General features: G+C 35.8%; 1 protein-coding gene across 1 annotated transcript; it reads right to left on the bottom strand.

Moving 5' to 3' along the window:
- Nucleotides 1-487: 487 nt before the first annotated feature.
- On the bottom strand, nucleotides 488-21,830 carry UBR7 (ubiquitin protein ligase E3 component n-recognin 7). The gene is made up of 11 exons (XM_070941458.1): nucleotides 21,529-21,830; nucleotides 19,804-19,937; nucleotides 17,498-17,558; nucleotides 16,292-16,387; nucleotides 15,484-15,537; nucleotides 15,002-15,107; nucleotides 12,797-12,963; nucleotides 11,986-12,114; nucleotides 6,339-6,501; nucleotides 5,750-5,811; nucleotides 488-4,134 (listed from the first exon to the last, which is right to left on the bottom strand). The coding sequence occupies exons 1-11, from the start codon at nucleotides 21,733-21,735 to the stop codon at nucleotides 4,042-4,044; spliced, it is 1,272 nt and encodes a 423-aa protein (XP_070797559.1). The 5' UTR covers nucleotides 21,736-21,830; the 3' UTR covers nucleotides 488-4,041.
- Between the last annotated feature and the right edge of the window lie 192 nt (nucleotides 21,831-22,022).

The following is a 22,022-nucleotide window of genomic DNA, read 5'->3' as shown; positions in this document are numbered from 1 at the left end:
AAGGCTCAGAAATTTTCTTAAACCAACTTCATGTCCTATGCAAGTGTTTTTTCTACAACCTGCATAACCAGTACTTTGTAAAATTTGTTTACGCTTCAATTGTACATACTATTTTTAAGAAAAATAGAATTTTTATTTAGGTACTGTCTAGAATTGAATTCTAGTCTTGTGTGATGCATTGTAAAAGAATACATTTCTCTTTTGAGTATCATTATAATTGTAAAAAGGTTTTCACTGGTTCTATTTTTCTACTGTTGCTGAGAAGCATGTTAACACTGACTTTATCCTACATATAGTTGGTATTTCAAATAAATGGCTTGTCTAGAAAAATGCAAGTGTAACATACTTTTCATTACAAATGTTCTGCTTTTGTGAAACTAAGTTTCTGAAACTTTTTGAGAGTATGAGATTTTAATTTGAATGGGCCAAACACACTGCGATAATATTCATGACCTGCATGCTTTAAAAGTACCAATAAAACTCTGAATTACAGTAGGCAATATCTTTATTTGAAACAATTTAAGTGCCATAAAATGAACATTAAAAGTAGAAGCAAGGAAAAGGAAAAGCAGACAGTAACGAAGATCCAGCATGTGTTCTCAAATAATTGGGAAGGTTATGGAGGTAGGTGTACCACAGAATATAGGTAAGGAGACAATCTTTTTCAGTATATTCATAAAACTCTCACCTCTAATTTTAGGATTTTTCTTTTATGCCCACTTTTCATTTTTTGCACGTCATTTAACTTTCAGGTTAACTGAGTTCTGAAGAAAGCTTACTCAGTGTCCTGTATTTTTTGTCGGTTTTAATTCTAGATTTAGATTTGTTTTCTAGACTGAGACCATTCATTTCACCTTTAAGCAAGATATTAAAAGGTGTTTTCTCTTTGTCTCATCTGCATTGGAAGTGTTGACTATATTACTTGCTGCATGACAGGAAGCTAACCACACCACATTCCAGCTATTAATGGCTTACTCTGCCTTTCAGTGACTTTCTGATATTCAAACTAAATGAATTGCCTTAAGACCTCATGGTTTAACAAAGCTGCCTAATGAAATGTATTCTGTATCCTTCTCAAGGGTTTATTATGGAGCTCACTTGATTTCTGGCTGGGCATTAAGTCAAGCCGCATATAGGACTGCGGTAATATAAATATGGATGCATAAAATGTTTCAAGTAATCCATATCCAAACTGAAGCACACTTTGGCCCATATAGTACATGAAATAAAACGGATGGTTTTATTCTGGGACAAAGTGATACAGGGCAGGGAAAAAGAGCTAAGGATATTGGCAGCAGTAATTTAAGGAAGGGAAAGCACTGGGAAGATTTGGAGAGGTAAGCAGGTGGATGGGATATGCCATGCTGGAACTGCTGGAGAAAGTGATGCACACCAGCCTTGCCCTACTTGCCTTGTAGAATCACTCTGTATATTTTATTTGGATTTTGTTTTAGTGCAAATTCATACATTACTCAGTCTTTTGTCCCTGGTCACCTGCAGCTGATCTCAATGGCTTAGCAGAACTTCTGGAATGTGATGGTTTGTTCCTGCTTTGGAACAAAGCATTTTCCTTTCCATCAATGATCCTACTATTATGTCACCACTAGTTATTCTTCACCTCAGGAACGGATGACATAAAAAATTAGCACATCCAGGATTTAAACAGTCTCAAAGACGGTAGGAAACACTGCTAAGTATATCATGGTAGGCACTCCAGTTTGCATTGCTTGCCTTGTGATGACTCAACTTTCCCTACGTTACTGCATTCTACTCATAGTTTATCATCAAAACACCAATGTGAGGAGTGTCCAAATACAAAGGTAGGAAAGAACCTGTGTGCAACATCGTTAGTAAATTGATAGTGATAAAATTTTTGAGACAGCTAAGAGAAGACATACTCATTCTTACTTTTGTGAAAAATTTTGCATATGCTGGTGTAGGTTATCTGTTCATTAGAAAGATGATTACCCATTTGTAACATCAAATGGTTACAATAAATCTGTAATTGATTGATTTAGTTGAATTATCTTAGTTTGCTTAGATCTAATACCGTATTTTTCAGAATATAAGACGCCCCTATCTTTTTTGGTGAGGAAAACAAGAACAAGAAATCTGCCTCTGCCTCCCAACAATTTTGCCTCATTGCAGCAAACAGTCTGCTTTACTTTCATTTTCATTTTCAGCATAGCTTGATTAGCACAAGAAAAAAAAAATCTGCTCCCAGCAATTCCTTGCAGCAAGCAGCAGAGGCCCGTGCAAAACATCTGAGTCAGGAGGCCAATCCAATCAACTTGTGCTAATTAGGCTGTGCTGATGCTGAAAGGAGCTATTTCTGCTTGCTGCAAAGAGGTAAATTGGTGGGGGCCAGTGGGTGGGTGGGGCTACATTCAGTGTATAAGACGCACCCAAATTTTCACCCCCTTTTAGGGGGGAAAAGGATGCATCTTATACTCTGAAAAATACAGTAGTTGATTTATGTGGACGTTCAGATTCCTTACTGGGTAGAATAGAAAAGATAATCATTTGACACTTTAACATCCTAAACCAGTCATAATTCAAGTTTATTGGGGTAATTTCTGTTTGGTATTGCTCTCCAGCAGGGATAGATTTTCATTTCCTTCTGTCCTATTATATTCGTCAGGAGTAAAAACAGCAAATTGCAGCTTGGCAATACTTGGAGGGCTCTCCTTATGTCAACAAAGATTGCTTAAATTGAAACACACTGCCTGCTAACGCTTCTTCAATGCATACTTACCATACTGCATCACTCCTTAAAAAAGTCTGTAATTATGTAAGACAATTGCTTATTATTTCTAATGTACAGTTGGTTATTTTTTATACCATTCTAACAGCAATATAAAGCCATACTGCACTCAAGACAACCACATCTTATGGCTATAGCAGTGACTCTTAATTAATTTAAAATATAATGAGAAAAATCATAGCCCATGAACAGCCAAAGTTTCCTGTGACGATGGGAATCAGGCGGAAACATCCTACTAGATGAGCAAATGCATAATGTGCTTTCAGCTTTAAATGTTTAGAACTAGCTTTTGCTATTACAACACTCACCAACTTAAAAATTAAAATACCACTTTATTGATATATTGGTATACAGCATGATTGCTGCGAATTTCTAGTAGTTAGATGATAAATTTAACCAATAGAAAATAGATGTACTTAAATGATGTTTTAAACATTCGTTGCAATATTAAAAGTTTGAATTCTCTAACATAATTACAAAAGATCACAGCCATATTTTAGTTTGGTAGCTTTTAGCTTTGTAGGCTGTTCTTCCTAAACGTTTGCAATTACATTATGTCAGTTTCAGATACTCCTTTCAGTTTTAAAAAGTCAATAGATTAACCTGATAATTATGACCTACCAAAAAGCAATTTACACATTCTGTGCTGGCAATCAATCAAAACATATTGGTGATAATATCACTAAGCCTCTGCACTATCATTGCCTACCAGTTAACCACTGTTTATAATACACACACTGGCCTCCGTCATATTCATTCAACAATCATGAATGTCTAATTTTAGCTAAAAGTTGTATTTCAACTAATTCAGCAAGCCATATAATGATCCAAATTGGCTTAACAGCAACAGCTAGCAGAATATACCATAATGAATGTCCTAAAACCAAGCGGATATGAAATCTTGCATTCAAATAAGTCTGAGAAACAAGTACCTTGACCCTGAATACTAATTCATTAAGACCTTTATCTAGGTTTTTGCTTTAAGTCATAAAAAAGATTGTTGTCACCCATATTGTCTTAAGAGGCAATCAGTAAAGTTTCTAAGTAGGTATCTTCAGAAAACTAACCAGCCCTTTCTTTGACACAAGTGACATTCTGTGAATCCATGATCATTTCACTTCTCAGCATAGTTACTAGGAAATTGGTGTATGCATGTGGCTGCAAATAAACTCAGCCTTCTAGGACACAAATCAAGATGAACAAGAAGTTAGATTTAAATTGGGAGAGAAACCCAAGAATTTAGCAGACAGCTGTATATGTAAGACTTCCTATCTAGTCTAGCTACAGTAGTACTGCATCTGATCTACCCTCCTCCTCTTTCGAGATTGAAATTCTTCAAAAAACTGCTGAATGTCCTCTCGTTTAACAACCTGTTAACAAAAAGAAAACAAAAACAGGATGGTAGTATCAATGTTAAAGTATAAAACATTCCACTGATGTTTGAAGAATAATTATATTTATATGTTTAAGAATGCAGTTAAGTGAAATGCACCAATCTAACCAAAATAATGTATGATACCAAAATTTTAAAGCCCTAGAAGAATCTTAGAGGTGGGGAAACTTGTTAAACTTCCAGTTCATTGTGTGATATTTAAAGTGGCTATAGTTTATTCAAATACATTCAATAGGATCCTACAATATAGAATTTTTGAACTTGAATTATTAAAAATTCAATTCTACTGTGTAACTTAGAACAGGACAAGGATTTTTCCTAAGCACCCTTCAGATTTTAATTTATCAATATCAGTTGATTCAACTTTATTCAAAATTCTGTTGGTGAAATACACTAAAAATCACCTTTTATATATAGTCATTTCATTTATATTAACATTCAATTTTATTTCCAGATCCACTACAACAGAATCAGAAAGAGGAAACTAAGCAGCAAACTAAACTAATGAGGATGGAAGCCTTTTTATTATTTATATTTTCACCATTCCCTTTCTTGGACTTCCAAGAAAATTTGGAAGCTCTGAGATTTTATAAGACTTCTGCACCCCAGATACTTGAGGTATTTTATCAAAAAGACAAACAGCAGATCTCTCCGTTTCAATTGCTAGATTTAAAAACAGTAAGCCTCAATGTTCCAATTCTGCTATCCTGAGGAATACAGAACTAGCAACTCAATACCAAATTTTGAATATCTTCTATAATCATAAGTTCACTTACCAAATGCAAATAGTACTTAATTGCTACAAAGTCTGTTACATTTGTTTTTAATTTCCAAATAAGTCTTCTGATTTTAGATTTAAATCTTTGTATACTTTCATAATCATATATGGCTAGTTGAGAGAAGTTCAAGTTTATCTTCCCCATTTTTCAATCTGATTAATAACAGCATTATATCAAACAGGATTGTAGAAAATTTCTAAAACTGGGCAGTTTGGTCAAGGTCATCTAAAATCTGATTGGTCAGCTTGAATTCCCCGCTTTGGAAGCTACCTCCAAGGTCCTGGAACATTTGCTCAATAATCTTTGGCTTCAAGCAGTTGGCAGAGTGAAGACCAGAAGGTGCTGTGGAATTATGGAATCACCCTGTAAGAAACTATGTTTCTGTGTTATTTTAATTAGCAAGTGACCATTTTTTACTCTTCTCTATAGAAATCTTTATTGAAGTGTATTGAGTTGGAAATCTAATCTTTTTGCCTACCTTGGGATACATCTTATCCATGTTCTAAATTACTGGTAGTACATTCCTGCTTGGCTCTTAAGGAGGAAAAGAGGAGAAAGCACTGGAGAAACAGTTTATCTAAAGAGCTTAAGACTCGCATGTTCCAGGTGTTCATTATTAATATAAATTATATGGGATGTCAGTAGCATATTTACTTCTCAAATATGAAAAACAGCCCTAACAGTCTCACCTATTTTATACAGCTGAAAATACATATATGCAGTCTATCAAAGTGGCACAGATAACAACTGCTATATTTTTAAATTATTCAAAGAATATTTTCATAATAGTATTAGATGATGTTGTATACTTACTGTTCCTTCATTTGCAAATCTTCTCAAATAGTCTGTCAATTCTGTTTTCAAATCATTGTATTCTGAACCAAATAAAAAATTATTTTATTGTAGCTGTGTATTCATATTAGAAGTTTTTTTTATCCTTTGCGGCTTGTCAATCAGCTTTAAAAATGTGTCGTCCCCCCCACCAAGTACTGCTTTAATTATACTACAGTTTACTGCCCCTCTATCTCCTTCTATTTTTTATATTTAGAATATATATATTATGTGTGACACATATATAATATATGTGTCACAATATAAGCCTGGGTTATTGGTTTATAAATAATAAAAAAATATCCATACTCCTTATTGCTCAAGGACACTTAGCTTATCTAATTTAAACATTTCTGAGATTGCTGCTGACAGTATTCTACAGGGACAATCCTATAAATTCTTATTCAAGCATAAGACTCAGTAAAGTCAATGGAATTTTCTTCTGACTCAAGTCATCCCATGCCTGGAGTCTATTGCCATCACACTGGAGAAAGCCCTCTCTCTCAATTTTATTTTCATAAAGAAAGTGATATCCCTTTCAGACTAGTTCTCTTTTATTTTAATTACTTACCACAGATGAGTTCTACCTGCTGTACTCTGTTCATACTGTTAAGTGTGTCCATTAGAGGATCTCTTCTATCTGCTTCTTGGTCATTTGTCCCTTTATTTTCATAAGCCAAGACAGTATCACATTCATCTGTTAGGAATGGGACTTCCATATCAGAATACATTTTCTGAAGAATTAAGAAATTATTTTCACTACATGTGTATCTATAAAATATTTCATGAATCCAAAATATAAGCAAACTACTTTCAAATTCATTTCTTTAAAAAGCAGCAACTGCATATATTAGAGCATATAAATGTCTTTAAAAATAGTGTAAAAATGAAGTGAGATGGGGAGAAAATAGCTTTGTGACAAAGGAACCTAAGCAATTCAAAACAACTCCACCAAGCTTATGAATGGAGAAACATACAATTGTGGCTCTACAATAAAGATGTGAATTGTAATAGCAAAATCAAAAATCCCTACACACAATACTTCTTTTCCCCCACCTTTTCATAAAATTTTATATGGACAAATCTCTGTAGATTTTCCAATAAGAGAACAAAACACAAACTCATATTTTTCTAATATTCTAATTATAAAAAAATACCTTCCTGAGTGAAATCTTTTACAATGTTTCAATTTTTACTGCCAGTTTTTTTTTTTTTAATCTTCCAAAATGGAAGTCAATGAATTTAAGATGAACTGAGAGCCAGTTTGATCTACTGTTAAGAAGACCTAGAAACCAGGAGATGGTGAGCTAGTTCCTCCTTAGGCATGAAAGCCAGCTGAGTGACTTGGAACAGTCATTCTCTCAATCCAGCCCACCTCACAAGTTTGTTCTTGCAGGGAAAATAGGAGGAAAGAGGATTAGGTATGTTTGCCACTTTGAGTTATTTATAAAAAATAGGAAGGGCAGGGCTGACGTCGCAGTGGTACGGTAATGACTTAGTGGGGTTCCGCTAAGACAACCGTCAGGAGGCGTTTCCTGCTCCCCAAAGCTTAGCGGCAACTAAGATTTTGAGCCTTCGACAGATCCGGAAAAATCCTGATTTCATTTAAAAAATAAGAGGCATGGGTCAAAACTTATGGAAACGTTGGACTGGTTCTCTGTTTTTTCCCTACATTAAAAAAATTGGAACTGATTTTATGATTATTAAGTTTGGATGGACCTTAAAAAGTTCTTTTTTTTTCAAAATAAATACTGTAGTAAAAATGGAAAATTAAGTAAGCACGACACTTAAAGATTGGAGAGGATACTAAAAGTGAAGAAGTCTGTTATGACTAAGGTGGTTATTTTTGGAAAGGAGTTTGAAACAAAATAGCACCTGCATATTGCTTTCTTTGAAAGTTTGGAGATACAGGATGAAAATATTGAAAGGCTTTGATCTATGCTTTGAACTATCGTGGATTACAAATTGAGCTAGCAAAGTGAAGAAGAGAAATACCTTGGCTCTGTTTTGAGACCAAATGGATGATTTCTCGTTTATTTTTTTTCTCCTTCTTTCTTTCTTTTTTTCTTTTTCTTTTTTTTGGGGGGGGGGCTGGCTGGATATTTCAAACTATGGGTTTTGTATTTTTCCACATTTTAACACTTTGGGATTATAAATATATTCAACAGTGAATTGAGATCTATAAAGTCTTGGGGAATTGGTGGGCCTTGTGGATTACAAATGAGAGAAGAAGGAAGCAGTTGTGAACTTTGAACAGTGAACTGAGAGTTGCAACATGCTGGAGTATTGATGGGACTTGTGGATTACAGATACTAGTTATTGAGAGAAGAAGGAGAAGGAGAAGGAGAAGGAGAAGGAGAAGGAGAAGGAGAAGGAGAAGGAAAAGGAGAAGGAAAAGGAGAAGGAAAAGGAGAAGGAAAAGGAGAAGGAGAAAGGAAAATAATTATCTGCAAAGAAGTATTCTATGCTACTACAGGATTAATTTCTGGACGGATCTGGTGGATTGTAAAAATTATAAGATTGTGATACTGGTGTGAAATTGGAAAAGAGTGTTCTTTCCTTGGTTTAAAATAGGGTGGGGATAGAAGTTAGTTGGGGGCTAGGAGATTATTATGGTGTATTTTACTAAATTAAGGTCCCAATTAACCTGGTTAATAGACATAAGTAGATACAAGCAGAAATGGCAAGCAATCCAAATTTAAGCAAATTAGGAAAGAAAACAACATCTGCACTATCATCTGCAGCAAGTCCATCAAATCAAAGATCAATAGAGAGTATGTTATAAGCAGAGAAATCAAATTCATTTCAAAAAGATGTGATGATGATGTTCCAATCTTTACAAGACACGATAAGAATCATAACGAGGTGAAGAGCTGGGAGAGGTGAAAGAAATGATATGCAATATGAATGAAAAAACAGGGAATTTCCAACAGATGACAGAAAAAAATTAACAAAGGATTCAGGTAATATAATAAAAATCAGAACAAGCCAAGAAAAAAATGGAAGATATGAACCAAAGGCTTACACAGAAAATAAGGAGTTGGAGGAAGACGTGATTTCGTTGCAAATGGAAAAGGCCACTTACTTTCTGAGATTCCAAAACATAGAAGAGGAAAAAGGAGAAGACCTACCTGATATAATGACAGAATTGCTGGCAAATGCTTTACAAATTACAGAACAAGAAATGCAGAGATTGATGAAATATTTCGAATACACACAACCTACGCGAGAAGACATAATCTCTCAGGAGAAGTTCATGTTAGATTTGTCAAGAAGATGTTAAGAGTTGAAATACTTAAAAAAGCGAGAGATGAACCTCTGCAGGATAAAGGCAAAAAAATTGTGGTGTTGAAACAGGTGCCAAGAAGAGTAAGAAATCTAAGAAGACAATATCAATTCTTGACAGGTCAGCTGATTAAATACAATGTAAATTTCAGATGGCTGATACCAGAGGGAATTTTGGTAACTTGGAATGAAGAAAGATATAGATTGGACTCATTAGATAAAGCACATGTATTTTATGAATATCAATTTGGAGCTACTGAAGAACAGGGAAAGGGAGAGGAAGTAGAATGTAAAGAACAAACAGAACTAGTAACTGTGGAAAAGACTACATGGCAAGAAGAAAATGAGTCCAAGAAAACAGAACGAGCAGAACAAGAAGAACCAAAGTAAAGGAACAGAGAAAAATAAGATCAACTAGGACAATATAACCTATATACAAGTGAGAAGATGGAAGAAGAAATATAGATGCTATCAATTAACATAAATGGATAGAATTCACCAAAGAAAAGGAAAAACACTTTCACAGAACTACAAAAATTAAAATTTGACTTAATTTGTCTCCACATTCAAAAACAACATAGTAAGCTTTTAGAATACCCCAAAATAGGAAAAGTATATTTTTCATTAGCACAACAAAAGAAAAGGGGGGTGGTCTTATATATAAAGGAAACAATAAACACCAATCAAATATACACAGATGAAGAAGGGAGAATTTTGACAATAAAGCAAAAACAAGTACTTTGATAGCAATATATGCAAAGGGAGAATTTTGATGGTAAAGCAAAAACAAGTACTTTGATAGCAATATATGCACCAAATAATAAACAAGAATTCTATAAAAAACTCCACATGAAAATAACTGAAATGGATTATGAAAATATTTGTGTGTTAGGAGACTTTAATGCAATTGTGGATGCAAAATTGGACTATAGAAGCAGGAAAATAGGTAAAAAGGCACGGAAAACACTCCCTAGGTCCTTCTTTAAAATGATAGAAGAACTATCTCTTCAAGATACATGGAGAGAAATGAACTTAAGAGAAAAAACAATATACATTTTACTCAGTTAGACATCAATCATGGTCAAGGATAGATATGATATTGATGACACCAGAATTAAGAACAAATGTATAAGAGATAGAAATTGAAACAAATGTATGGGCAGATCATAACCCAATGAAAATAAAAAAGGAAAGGTCAAAGGAAAAAAGTGGGATGGATGTTGAATCAAGTAATATTAAATGATAAAAGTTTATACAAATAATGGAGAAAAAAATGGACTTTTTTTTCAAGGAGAATAAAAAAGAAGAGACTTCACCACAAAATGTATAGGATACAGCAAAAGCATATATCCGGGGATTAGTGATCACCTATACAACAAAAAAGAACAAGGAAAAGAGAACAAGGAAACAAACACAAGAGATCAGCAGAACACAAAAGACTTGAAACAGAGTTACAGAAAGAACCGCAAAAAAGAAATAAAAAAAAATAGAACTGATAAAACATAAACTCAATTTAATGAAACAGGATAACTAGCACAAAAGATTAAGAGCAAAATAAAACTACTTTGAAAATGCCAACAAACCAGGAAGATGGTTAGCATATAAATTGAAAAAGGAGAAAGAGAAGAAATTGATACACAGCTTGTTCCCTTTTCATCTATTCTAAGGGAATCCTTCATTATCAAAATGAAACTAAACAAAAATCCAGAATTACTATAAAAAACTGTATAATCAAGAGAAGGTGTCAGAAGAAAAAATAAAACAGTATTTGGAGAAAGCTGAATTACCCAAATTACCTGAAACAGTAAATGAAAAGATAACAATAATGGAACTAATAGAGGCGAACAAGAGACAAAAAAAATAATAAAACACCACGACCAGATGGACTACCGGCAGAACTTTAGAAATGTTTACAGGACTTTGGATCTGCCAATGTTGGAAGTTTATAATGAAGTACTGTTAGAGGCCAAAATTCCAAACACGTGGATGGAAGCAAATATAACTCTAATATCAAAAGAAGAATCAGATTTAATGCAGATAAAAAATTATAGGCCAATATCACTATTAAATGCAGACTACAAAATATATGCCTCAATAATTGCAGAAAAATTAAAAAGATTCTTGAATGAATTTATGCACTCAGGTTAGAATGGATTTTTACCTAAAAGCCAAATTAAGAATAATATGAAAATTATTTTGAACACTTTGGAATATTATGAAATGCATCCTAAAAAACAAATGGCGTTAATATTCTTAGATGCACAGAAAGCATTTGATAACATAAATTGGCAATTTATGTTATTACAATTATAATATATGGACTTTGGGGAGAAATTTGTTAACATGATCGAGGCAATATATTCCAAGCAAACGGCAAAGGTGATGGTTAATGGGGATATGACCAAAAACTTTAACATAAGAAAAGGCATGAGACAAGGATGTCCGCTGTCCCCCCTACTATTTATATTAATATTGGAAGTATTAAATAGAAATATTAGACAAGACTCAGAAATAAAAAGAATGGAAATAAAAACAGAAAAATATAAGCTATAGGCATTCACAGATGACCTGGTATTTTATTTTATTTTATAAGAACCTCAAGAATCTGGACCCAAGTTAATGAAAATAATAGCAGAGTATGGTAAAGTTGCAGGACAGAAAATGAATAAAGAGTTATTTATAAAAATATTAAAGGTGGCATTTAAAAATATCTTGGTAAAATGAGGACCCAGATTGTTGGGGGCAATATGCCAATTCTGTAAACTGCTTAGAGAGGGCTGTAAAGCACTATGAAGTGATATATAAGTCTAAGTGGTATTGCTACTTAAGTGTTGAAAAAAGAATAAATTCAACCAGGGCAACATGCAATTATTTCAGAAAAGAACTAGATTCTTCTAGAACACATATAGATACGGCAATTTAAAAATGCATACCACACATTCTTTGCAGGTGCACAATTTGCTTCGCCAGTTGTGTGGCCAGAAGGTGGCTGTATTTTGCTTCAGGTTCTGTTTGGCTTGAAGTTCTTGCAGCTTACATACCAGTATTTCCTTCTTAACTGGCTGCAATAAAATAAAAGTTACCAATGTTATTTAATTTCCTTATTCTTTGCTCATTCCAGTCTGTTTAGTCCTCCAGATTTATTGTTTACAGTACAATAGTATGCAGTTCTTCACTTGCACATTGATATAATTAATTTCAGAAAGGCATATTCTACATCAGAAGAGTTTGGTAAATGTATTCAGCTAACTATGCTTAACAGAAACCTTCTGGTAGTTTTAAATTAAATGCATAAAAACAAAAAGATAATAATGTATGGGGTGGGATTTATAAACCCAAATGCTGTAGTTCTATTCTTTTGCAGGCAGCATCATGGATTTATGTAAATTAGACTTTTGGGGGGGGATGCCTTCAAGTCAGTCTTGCCTCCTGGTGACTGACTGAACTAGTCTTTGCAGTTTTCTTTGCAAGATTTCCAGCAGTCATTTGCCACTGCCTGCTTCCTAGGGCTGAGAGACTGGCTCAAAGTCACGCAGCTGGCTTCATGCCTAAGGCAGGATTAGAATTCATGATCTCACAATTTCTAGTCCAGTGCCTTAACTACTGCACCAAACTCTCATAAATTAGATTAGGCTACATGACTCTACTTAATACATATTATGGCAATGATGCTGCCAGGAATATCATGAGTCCAGAATTACAGCTTTTAATAATACAGTGTAAAACAAGAAATACAGGATTTACCACTGAACATTCATTGCCAGAACTGGTAGACGGTTCATTAATTTGTATTATTTTATCTTCAGTCTTCATTTGATCTACACTGTTTTCATTTTTGATTACTTCAGTTTCTTCAACATTCAGCACAGTTCCATTATCAGCTGCAGCAATAACTTTGGTCACAGTTGGAACTACAAGAAATAGACACCTAGACCTATTAGAATGAGTATAGTAAGTGCCATTTCTACCTCAGTTAGCTAAAATATCTTTGCATAATTAAATATCAATGTAAACAATAAAGCTAACATTGCTAAAAAGGAAAGATAACGTCACATGATAACATGATCATTTATATTCTATCTCCAAAAAGACATTTTAATAAAAGTATTGCAATTACAAATAATTATCCATAACTTTTAATGAAGTGTAGGCTACTAATCGTATACAGTGATGTTTAAAAGTTTGCAAAACCTTTTGAATTTTCAGTATTGTATATCCAAATATTTGAATATCCAAATATATAGTTTTTGATCATTTTTCTCAATAGATCAATGAACAAGAACTTGTTTAATTGAGTCCTCTTTATCTAGTTTTAGGACTTGTGTAACACAAACTATTATCAACTCCAGCAATAACTTTTACATTGGTTATATTTATATTATATTGGTTATATTTATGCAAAAATATTGAAAAATCAAGAGTTCTTAAACTTTTCAGTATTGCTGTATTTTATGCCTTGCTATTAATGGAGAAAATACCCAGAATTCCAATGCTTTTGTGAAAAAATTGTCTATGAAAGTTACAAGAAAAGTATGTCATGGTGGCAGGACAAATTTAGTTATATAAAATTTTATATTCCAAAGAAATATATAAAGCATTACTTCAATGCTATGTCCTCAAGTACCTGTATCATCTTCACTGACATTTTGAAAAATAATGAAACTGGTGCTTTTGTTAATTACATCTCATTTTTTTATGCTTTTATTTTAATAATAGCATCCAATTTCTCAATACAATATAATTTTTTCCCAATGACAACTAAGGTACTGTATTGGACAACTATCTCACCTCTTCATCTTCTCATGTTTTATGCAGTAATAATATTTCAGCTAAGTTTCCAGGTCGTTCTCTTGCAAAATTGTCGAAACACAGCTAATTAACTTGAAATGTAATTTTTGAATACAATTTTAAATGTATCATTTAAAAAAACTGTACCTTATATTTTACAACATGGTACTAGGTGACTATATTCAGAACCATCAGAAACCAGTAAAACCTATTACAGTTGTGATCTAATATCACAGGGCCTTGGAAAAAAGTATTCCTTCAATAATATATATTTTGTTGAATTTTAAAGACTGAGGACTATCTGTACATATTTTATGCACAAGTCACCACTGCTGGACCACACTAGAGAAGTCCAAAGGCTTATCTTTATTTTCTTCCATCAATCTAATCAACAGTTACACAAGTAAGAAATAAAAATATGAAAAAGAAAGTACACATACAGAAAACAATTACAGTACTTCAAATTATTGTTGCTACAGGTGGTTCTACAGGCTATTGAATCATAAGGCATGCTTAGTTTTTTACACATGGCTTCCCTATTTTGGCTTTCTTTTTGTAAACTAAATGACATGGTGTAATATGTCATGTGTTGTTGTTCATCTGAGGCTGTATTTACCTACCTTTAAGAACTACTAAGGACCAGGTGATTTTTACTATGTCCTGATATGTAAAACCATAGAACTCAGAGGGTGCAATTTCTTTTTCACATAACTGTAGATACCATTAGGTGAGAATACAACTTCTTATAAGATTGTATCTCTCTAATAATAAACTAAAATTTTTCATTTTTTTTTTTTACAGAAGATAAAATAGAAGTTTGAGCAAAATATTTATCAGCTGAATACAGTTTCTTGGCATTTGCCAAGAATTCATTCATTTCAACCCCCAGTAAGCAGCTGACTAATAGGTCAGATTTAACTTTCAGGACAGAATTCTTTTCCATGCAGGCATGTTTAGTATTAAAATTCTAGACTGCATATCATAAAAAATTTAGATATTTAATCCCAAACAATGCATTAAATTAATAAAATACAACAAGATGAATACATATTTCACTCATGCCAATTAAATTAAAACATCTAATCAAAAGCTGCCATTTCATTGAGTTGTGATACTTGGTCAGGATTAAACATTAGCTCAACAACTGTTATTTTTTCTTACCTGCTAACCGCGAGGCATATGCCCACAAGAAAGGGCAATGATCCATGCAAGACTGACAGACCATTTCATGAAAATCCCCACTATCTGGAGGGACAACACCAAGATGCTGAGGAAAAGCAAATGGAAATGCAGAACAATTATGTATTACTGACAAACAGCAGGACTCATTAAAATTAGAACAATGGATCTAATATCACAGAATTAGAGCTCATGTTTTTCCTCTTAAGTTTCTATAGTCCGTGCAGTGTATATGGCAGGAACTACAGACACTTGCTGAAGTATTAGCTTTATTTTCAAAGCTATCATTCCTTGAAAAGGCTGTAGTTCATATTATTAAAATGTTTCTCAAACAAAAAGATCTCAGCATCCAAATTGCTTTTAACACAGATATAAGGATACCTTGAATGGGTTTGAAATTTTGAATTCACTTATTTAAGGATCTATGCAACTAGTCTCCGAAACATCTTATTACATTTGCTTACCCTTCCATGAAACCAATCTTCACAAACTATGCACTGGATCATTTCATCTGGAATCTAAAAGTAGAGTCATATTACAAAATATACTTTTATTTCAACCCTTCAAAAAGGGGTCTTTGAAAGTACAGAGAACATATAATGTTAGTTTAGCTTGAGCTGGCATTCTCATATATAATTAACTATACTGTCAATACATTTCTAGATACAGTTCAAAGGGATTTGTTTTATACCATTAAAGTTCCATGTCACTGAAAAATATTCATTCCACTTTTAACTTTCAACATTGAAAAAGTGAATGAGGAGCAAACCGAACTCATCAGAAAAAAAAAAGCTCTAACAACTGTTTCTTTCTAACCTTGTAAATACTTGCATTTATATTGTTTTGAAATGTATTTAGAACAGTTCTACATTTTTAAAATAATTTTTCATGGTTACACAGATTGGGAAAAAGACATACATTTCTGTATCACATGCAGTTTATTCAATATTCCTGAGACAAAGTACACGTAACAGACATTCAAACCACTCAATTTAATGAAAATAAAATTTCGGAGATAATATCTGTCTTTTTTTATGACAGCCTCAGAACAGGAAGTATATTTTAAGATAAGCTAGCCTTCTGGATCTAATTTGACTAAGAATGGCTTATTTCTAATATCCAAAACATAAAACTAGTGGTCTTCTTTTATTTTTCAATTGTACATGTAAAATTCACTTGAAAAAGAAAAGATGATAAATTTATTACATCTTATGAACTACATTTGCACAAAATGCATTTGCATCTTTTATATATCACTACAGTACAATTTACCTCATCATCAGGATCTGGGTAAGGTCTTTTGCACACACAATATAATCCATAGAAATTATCATTATATTTATTTGCTGGATTCACTATTGCCTTGTCCTAAAATAGAAGATAAATCAAAAAGAAATTATATAAAAAGCATTTTATTTACTCTGTGCATCCTACTTCAATCATCACAGAAAAACGCAGTAACACTTATCAACTGCCCTTGATGAAGGCAGATTCAAATACTGTATAAAATAAAATTAGGTCTTCCAACTAAAGTTAGCAGGCATGCCTTTACTATTTTCATAAATAACTCAAGGTGGTGAACGTATACAACATACCTTCCTCTTCTTATTTTCTCCACATAACAACCCTGTGAGGTGGGTTGGGCTGAGAGAGATGACTGACCCAAAGTCAACTGTAGTATATATTAAGAAGAACATGTAGCAACTTTTTGAATTTGCTTTCATTTATTATTTTACTAGGTTTATATTCTGCTTAATTGTCATTTAACTGAGTGGCTTACAATTCTACCGCACATTAACATGTTTAAACAACAAAGCAAGGGGCCAAACAATAAATATTACATAATGTGTTATTCCTATGCAGTTGACTCATAAACCCATACAATTTATACTGTTATCTAGGAAGAATCCTGAAACCAACTCCCCCTAAAAGGCCTGTTGAAATAACCAGGGTTTTATTGACTTCCAGTAATGTAAGGCAAGGCAATTCTCTAGAGGATCTATTCCAGAGAGAGAGAAAAAAAAGAAATTCTATAGATTCTTTGAAAGAGGAAATCCGGAAGGAGTCCATTTTTTCCTGTTTTAACTGGGCCAGCAAAAATTATTGGGAGAAGTCCCTAGTCCCAGAAATCAAGTGACAACCAGTGCAGATCATGAAGTGACTGTTATATGAATGAACCAAGGCATGCACATAATTTCTCAATTATGTGCAGGGACTTCAAGGGCAGTCCCATGTATAGTCACTGCAACAGTCTATTTGTGAAGTGACTAAAACATGAGGGACTATGAAAAGGTCATCTCTATGCTCTTGTTTCGGCAGTAATTCCAGCTGCTTGGATTCCTCTTTCAACCTCCAACTGGACTTAGTACCAAAATTTTTCATTACATAATAACTTTCATAATATATAATTGAAACTAGATATATAATAAGTTTGGCTACCACTTTTCTCTCAAATGTAAATGTAATATTTATACTTACAGGATGTAGTTTGCATTTCAGATTTTTGAACTTGCTGTTTCCACAATCACAACGGAAGTTTCTGGAAAGGGGGGAAAGGGCAATTTCTGAAAAATGTTAAGTGTCATGATCTTCCTACACTTAATACAAGCTATTTATATTTATAATGGATGGAAAACATCTTCAAAAAATTATTAAAATGTAATTATTAAATTGTATTCACTGATCATTTTTTCAAACCAAAATAAATTTCTATATAAGTATTTACACAGCTAGTTTCAGTGATAGTCCTAAAGACTTCAAAATAACTCTTTATCCCATAGAACTATATATTGTTGTTATATTTTGTAGTGAAGTAGCACTCTACTCTTCTCTAGCTGGAAATTAGGAATTTGAAAATTACCGTATATTTATTTACGCAAGCATATCACTTTTAAAATACACTAATGTAATAATATCTTGAGTCCAATAAACCTCTTTCTAATGAAGTGTCACAAAGGAATGTTTTTCCTTCTTTTAAAAAATGCAATTGTATTCTATAGGCAATCCTTGACCATTTGTTCAGCAACCATTTATTGCAGCATCCCCAAGGTCACGTGATCAAAATTCACTTCAACTCCCACCTATTTTCCCTCCATCTCTGCCCTTTTTGGTGTCTTTATTTCCTGCACTCTGTGTTTTGTATCCTTCCTTGTTCCTCTTGTAAAAGCTCAATCTTTTCTTCGCATATACCAAAAAAGGAAAAATGAAGGAATCCCTCTGTACGCGTGACAGAGGCTGCAAGGAAGATGGGGCACAGCTGCAGCCTTTTAAGCCTTGACTGAGGCATACAAGAAGAGCCTCTCTGTCTAGGAATCCCAGCACTCTGTGCATATGGCAGTATGAGGGCATCTTTGTGGGGACTAGGATATCTAAATTGCAAGGGACCTCTTGCATGGGAACAGAAGCCCTTCAGAATCCTGGTGAAAGCAGATAGGCTCCAAAACCACAAACCTGCCAAGGAAGCAAGTCCAATCAAGGCTTTAAAATATAGGTCCACGCCCTTCTCACCACATGGCCACTAGTACATGTGCTGAGGATTGCTCCAATAGAACCCACCTATATATGCTGGTTCAGAGCATATGCTATACTGCCTTGGCTAGCAATACTTGTGGCTCAGGGACCAATCTACCACTACTAGGGCTACTAGCTCCGGATGCCACACAAGAGGAACTGGGTTGCTTAGATATCCCAGGCCTACTGCATGTGGCAGTATGGGTATTTTTGTGGGTGCTAGGATACCAAACAGTTAAACTCCTCTCATATGCCTCAATCAAGGCTTAAAAGCCTGTACTTGTGCCCCATCTTCCTTGATTGTGAGGGGGACTCATTTTTCCTAGTCAGTATTTGCAAAGAAAAGACTCAACATTTACAAGCAGGAACAAGGAAAGATACAAAACACAACAGAGAATGCAGGGCTGATGCAGAAATTTTGTGTTGGGAATATATTGTTTTCTTCTCTGCAATGCCTAACTCAAATGCTTATCCACTGGTTGCTCTCATATAAACAAGCAGCGGAGTTGGGGAGAGTTCTCAGGCATCTCTCCTTGATTGGTTGGCATCATGTAGTATTAGCCTTCTGATTGGTTGAAGCATTCAGCATGCCTGACTCCCAGGTAGAGCATTCTCTCTGTCCCATGAATTTAGTCGACTTTTCAGGAAGAAAGTTGGGTTAAGAGCAAACAAACAGCCTGCGGGTAAGCACTGGGTTTTCTTCTACCTCTTGCTAAAGCCTGCAGGCCCATTTTCAAGGAGCCTTTGCAACCCAAGCTGCAGATTGTTTGCTATGCCTCCCAGAAGCACATGTCTCTCTCCTCTTTCCTCGATCCAAACAGCACACCCCACACAGCCTCCACCTTCGCCCAGGGAACTGCCACCACCTCTTCCTTCCCTCACTGTGTGCATCCCAGGCTGTACTTTCACTCAGTATCTGGCCACCAACAGAAGAAAGATAGCAATGGTCACTTGTAGGCCATGGCGACATCAAAGATATGAAATGGAGGGTGGGGCACCCACAAGTGGAGAATGAGGGGGCAAGATTGGCTGGTGGGGCGAGTTGAAGTGAAGGTGAGTGTCGCAGGGCAGAAGTGTGAGATTCTCATCTAACAATAGTACTGTCCTAGCCTAACAAATGTTACTGGATCTACTGGAACTGCCATCACCAAACAGTAGAGTCATGCAATGCTTCACATAATGACATCGCTTAGTGATCGAAGTTCCAGTCCCAGTTTAAACAGCTGAAGACTGATAAATTGGCCTAAAAATGAATTTATTTTCTCTTGGCTTACCTTTTTGTATATAACTCAAATAACTTGTGAGAGCCATGGCATTCATAGCTGCATGCTAAACAAATCCCTGCTGGTTCTTCACCTGATGGTGTACATGTACTGCAGGCATACAACGCCTGCCTCTTTACAGCACCCTGGAAAGATAACAGCATAATAATGAAAACAGTTAGGGAAAATACTATGTTAAAATTTTGCCTTTGCAGAGAAACCCTAAGACAACAAATCTGAATCCTAGAAGTTAAATGGTTTTGTTCTGTTTGGAAGTCTAATAGGATTCTTAAGTAACCATGCCCTAAAACATAGGTCAGGGGTCTGCAACCTTAAATACTTAAAGAGCCATTTGGACCCTTTTCCCACAGAAAAGAAAACATCGGAAGCCACAAAACCTGGGTGAGCGTGGCCAACTTGATGTTACTCACTTCCACCAGTCACATGACACCCTCCCCAGCCACGCCTACCCACCTGGTCATTAGGACAGAGAACCAGTTGTTAAAAAACACTGGGAACCACAAAATCCTTTTGACATCTCTCTTTCCCCTCCCTTTCTCCCCCCCTCTCTGTATCTTCCTGTCTCTGCCCTGGCCGCTTCTCCTTCCCCCACCATCACCGTTACCTTCTCAGGAGTGATTGGGAGGGAAGGGCGAGGGGTGGGGTGGGGCCAGCCAGTAGTGGATCATCTGACAAGGAGCCACAGCAGAGGGCCCAAAGAGCCGCATGCGACTCCGGAGCCGCAGGTTGCTGAACCCTGACATAGGTCATTATAATTAGCTTACACCTAACTCAACCAGGAATAAGTGATTATTGTAACTAATTTCCATTTAGACAAGTAGATCAACAGCAAGTAGTAATACCATGGAAATTGGTTAACTGACAGAGATAAGTCAGCTTCTATTCTTATTGCTAATGAGCTATACAAAAAACAAAACCTACGGATCAAAAAGGTGACAAGATCTTCTTGGCTGATCTCAGCTCTAAAGAGCCAATTTTGTGTAGTATCAAGGCACCAGGTTAGAAATTGGAAGGTTATGAATTCTAATCTTGCCTTAAGCACCAGCCAGTTGGGTGACCTGAGAAGTCATTCCTTCTCAGCCCTAAAAAAATAGGCAATGGTAAACCACTTCCTAAATTTTGCAATTCTCATAAGCAATGGCAATACAGGTAGTCCTCAAGTTACGACCACAATTGAGTCCAAAATTTTTGTTGCTAAGCGAAACATTTGTTCAGGGAGTTTGTCCCATTTTACGACTTTTCTCCCGACAGTTGTTAAGTGAATCACCGCAGTTGTTAAATTAGTAACACTGTTGTTAAATGAATCTGGTTTCCCCGTTGACTTTGCTTGTTGGAAGGTCACAAAAAGGGATCACACGACCCCGGGGACACTGCCACCGTCATAAACGTGAATCAGTTGTCAATCATCCAAATGTAAATCACGTGATCATGGGCGGGGTGTGTGTGTGTGCTGCAACGGTCATAAGTGTGAAAAACGGTCGTAAGTCACTTTTTTCAGTGCCGTTGTAACTCTGAACCGTCACTAAGTGAACTGTTGTAAGCCGAGGGCTACCTGTGTATGCAGGGATTTTCCATAATCTGACGGGGCTGAATGGGCGGAGAAAAAAGAAGTCCGACATAACCGAAGGCAAGAGGTTGAGGAAGCTTTCTGAAGCGCCTTAGAGAAGCAGCCCTTCCACCCCGCGGAGCTCAGCCAGGCCCGCCTACGCCTCTCACCTGAGAGTAACTGCAGCGCTCGTGATCGCTCCCGCCCAGCACGGCGCGCGCTTCGTTCTCCAACTCCTCGCTTTCGGCCAGCACCTCGGCTAGCGACACGACGGGCTCCTCGGCGTTCCTGTCGCCCTCTTCGCCGCCAGTGGAAGTGTTGCTGTCGTTGCCGCCGTCCTCTTCAGGAGCGCCAGAAGCGGCCGTCGCCCTTTCCATCTCCCTGACGTCGCTGCTTCCCTCGCTCCGTCGTAAAAAGCCCGAGGCGGAGGAGGAAAAGGCGGGAAAACGCGAAACCGCCGCCAGGCGACGCTTCCGCGCATACCGGAAGCGGAAAAAACAAGTCGCGGCGGAGAACAAACGGGGCCGCCTGCACGTGAGCGGCGGCAGCCAATCGCAAAGGCGGACGGAGGCGGAGACAATGCGCGGTCGGATGCGCGCCTCCTCTGCGTACCGTATCAACGAGAGAAGCGAGCGGGATTGGGTGACGCATGCGCGTTGAATTA

The sequence above is a fragment of the Pituophis catenifer genome, unplaced genomic scaffold (assembly GCF_029215685.1).
Source record: "Pituophis catenifer annectens isolate HBS135680 unplaced genomic scaffold, rPitCat1.0.hap2 SCAF_1, whole genome shotgun sequence".
Classification (NCBI taxonomy): domain Eukaryota; kingdom Metazoa; phylum Chordata; class Lepidosauria; order Squamata; family Colubridae; genus Pituophis; species Pituophis catenifer.
Note: the sequence above shows the minus strand (reverse complement) of the source record. Positions and strands in the feature narration are given on the sequence as shown.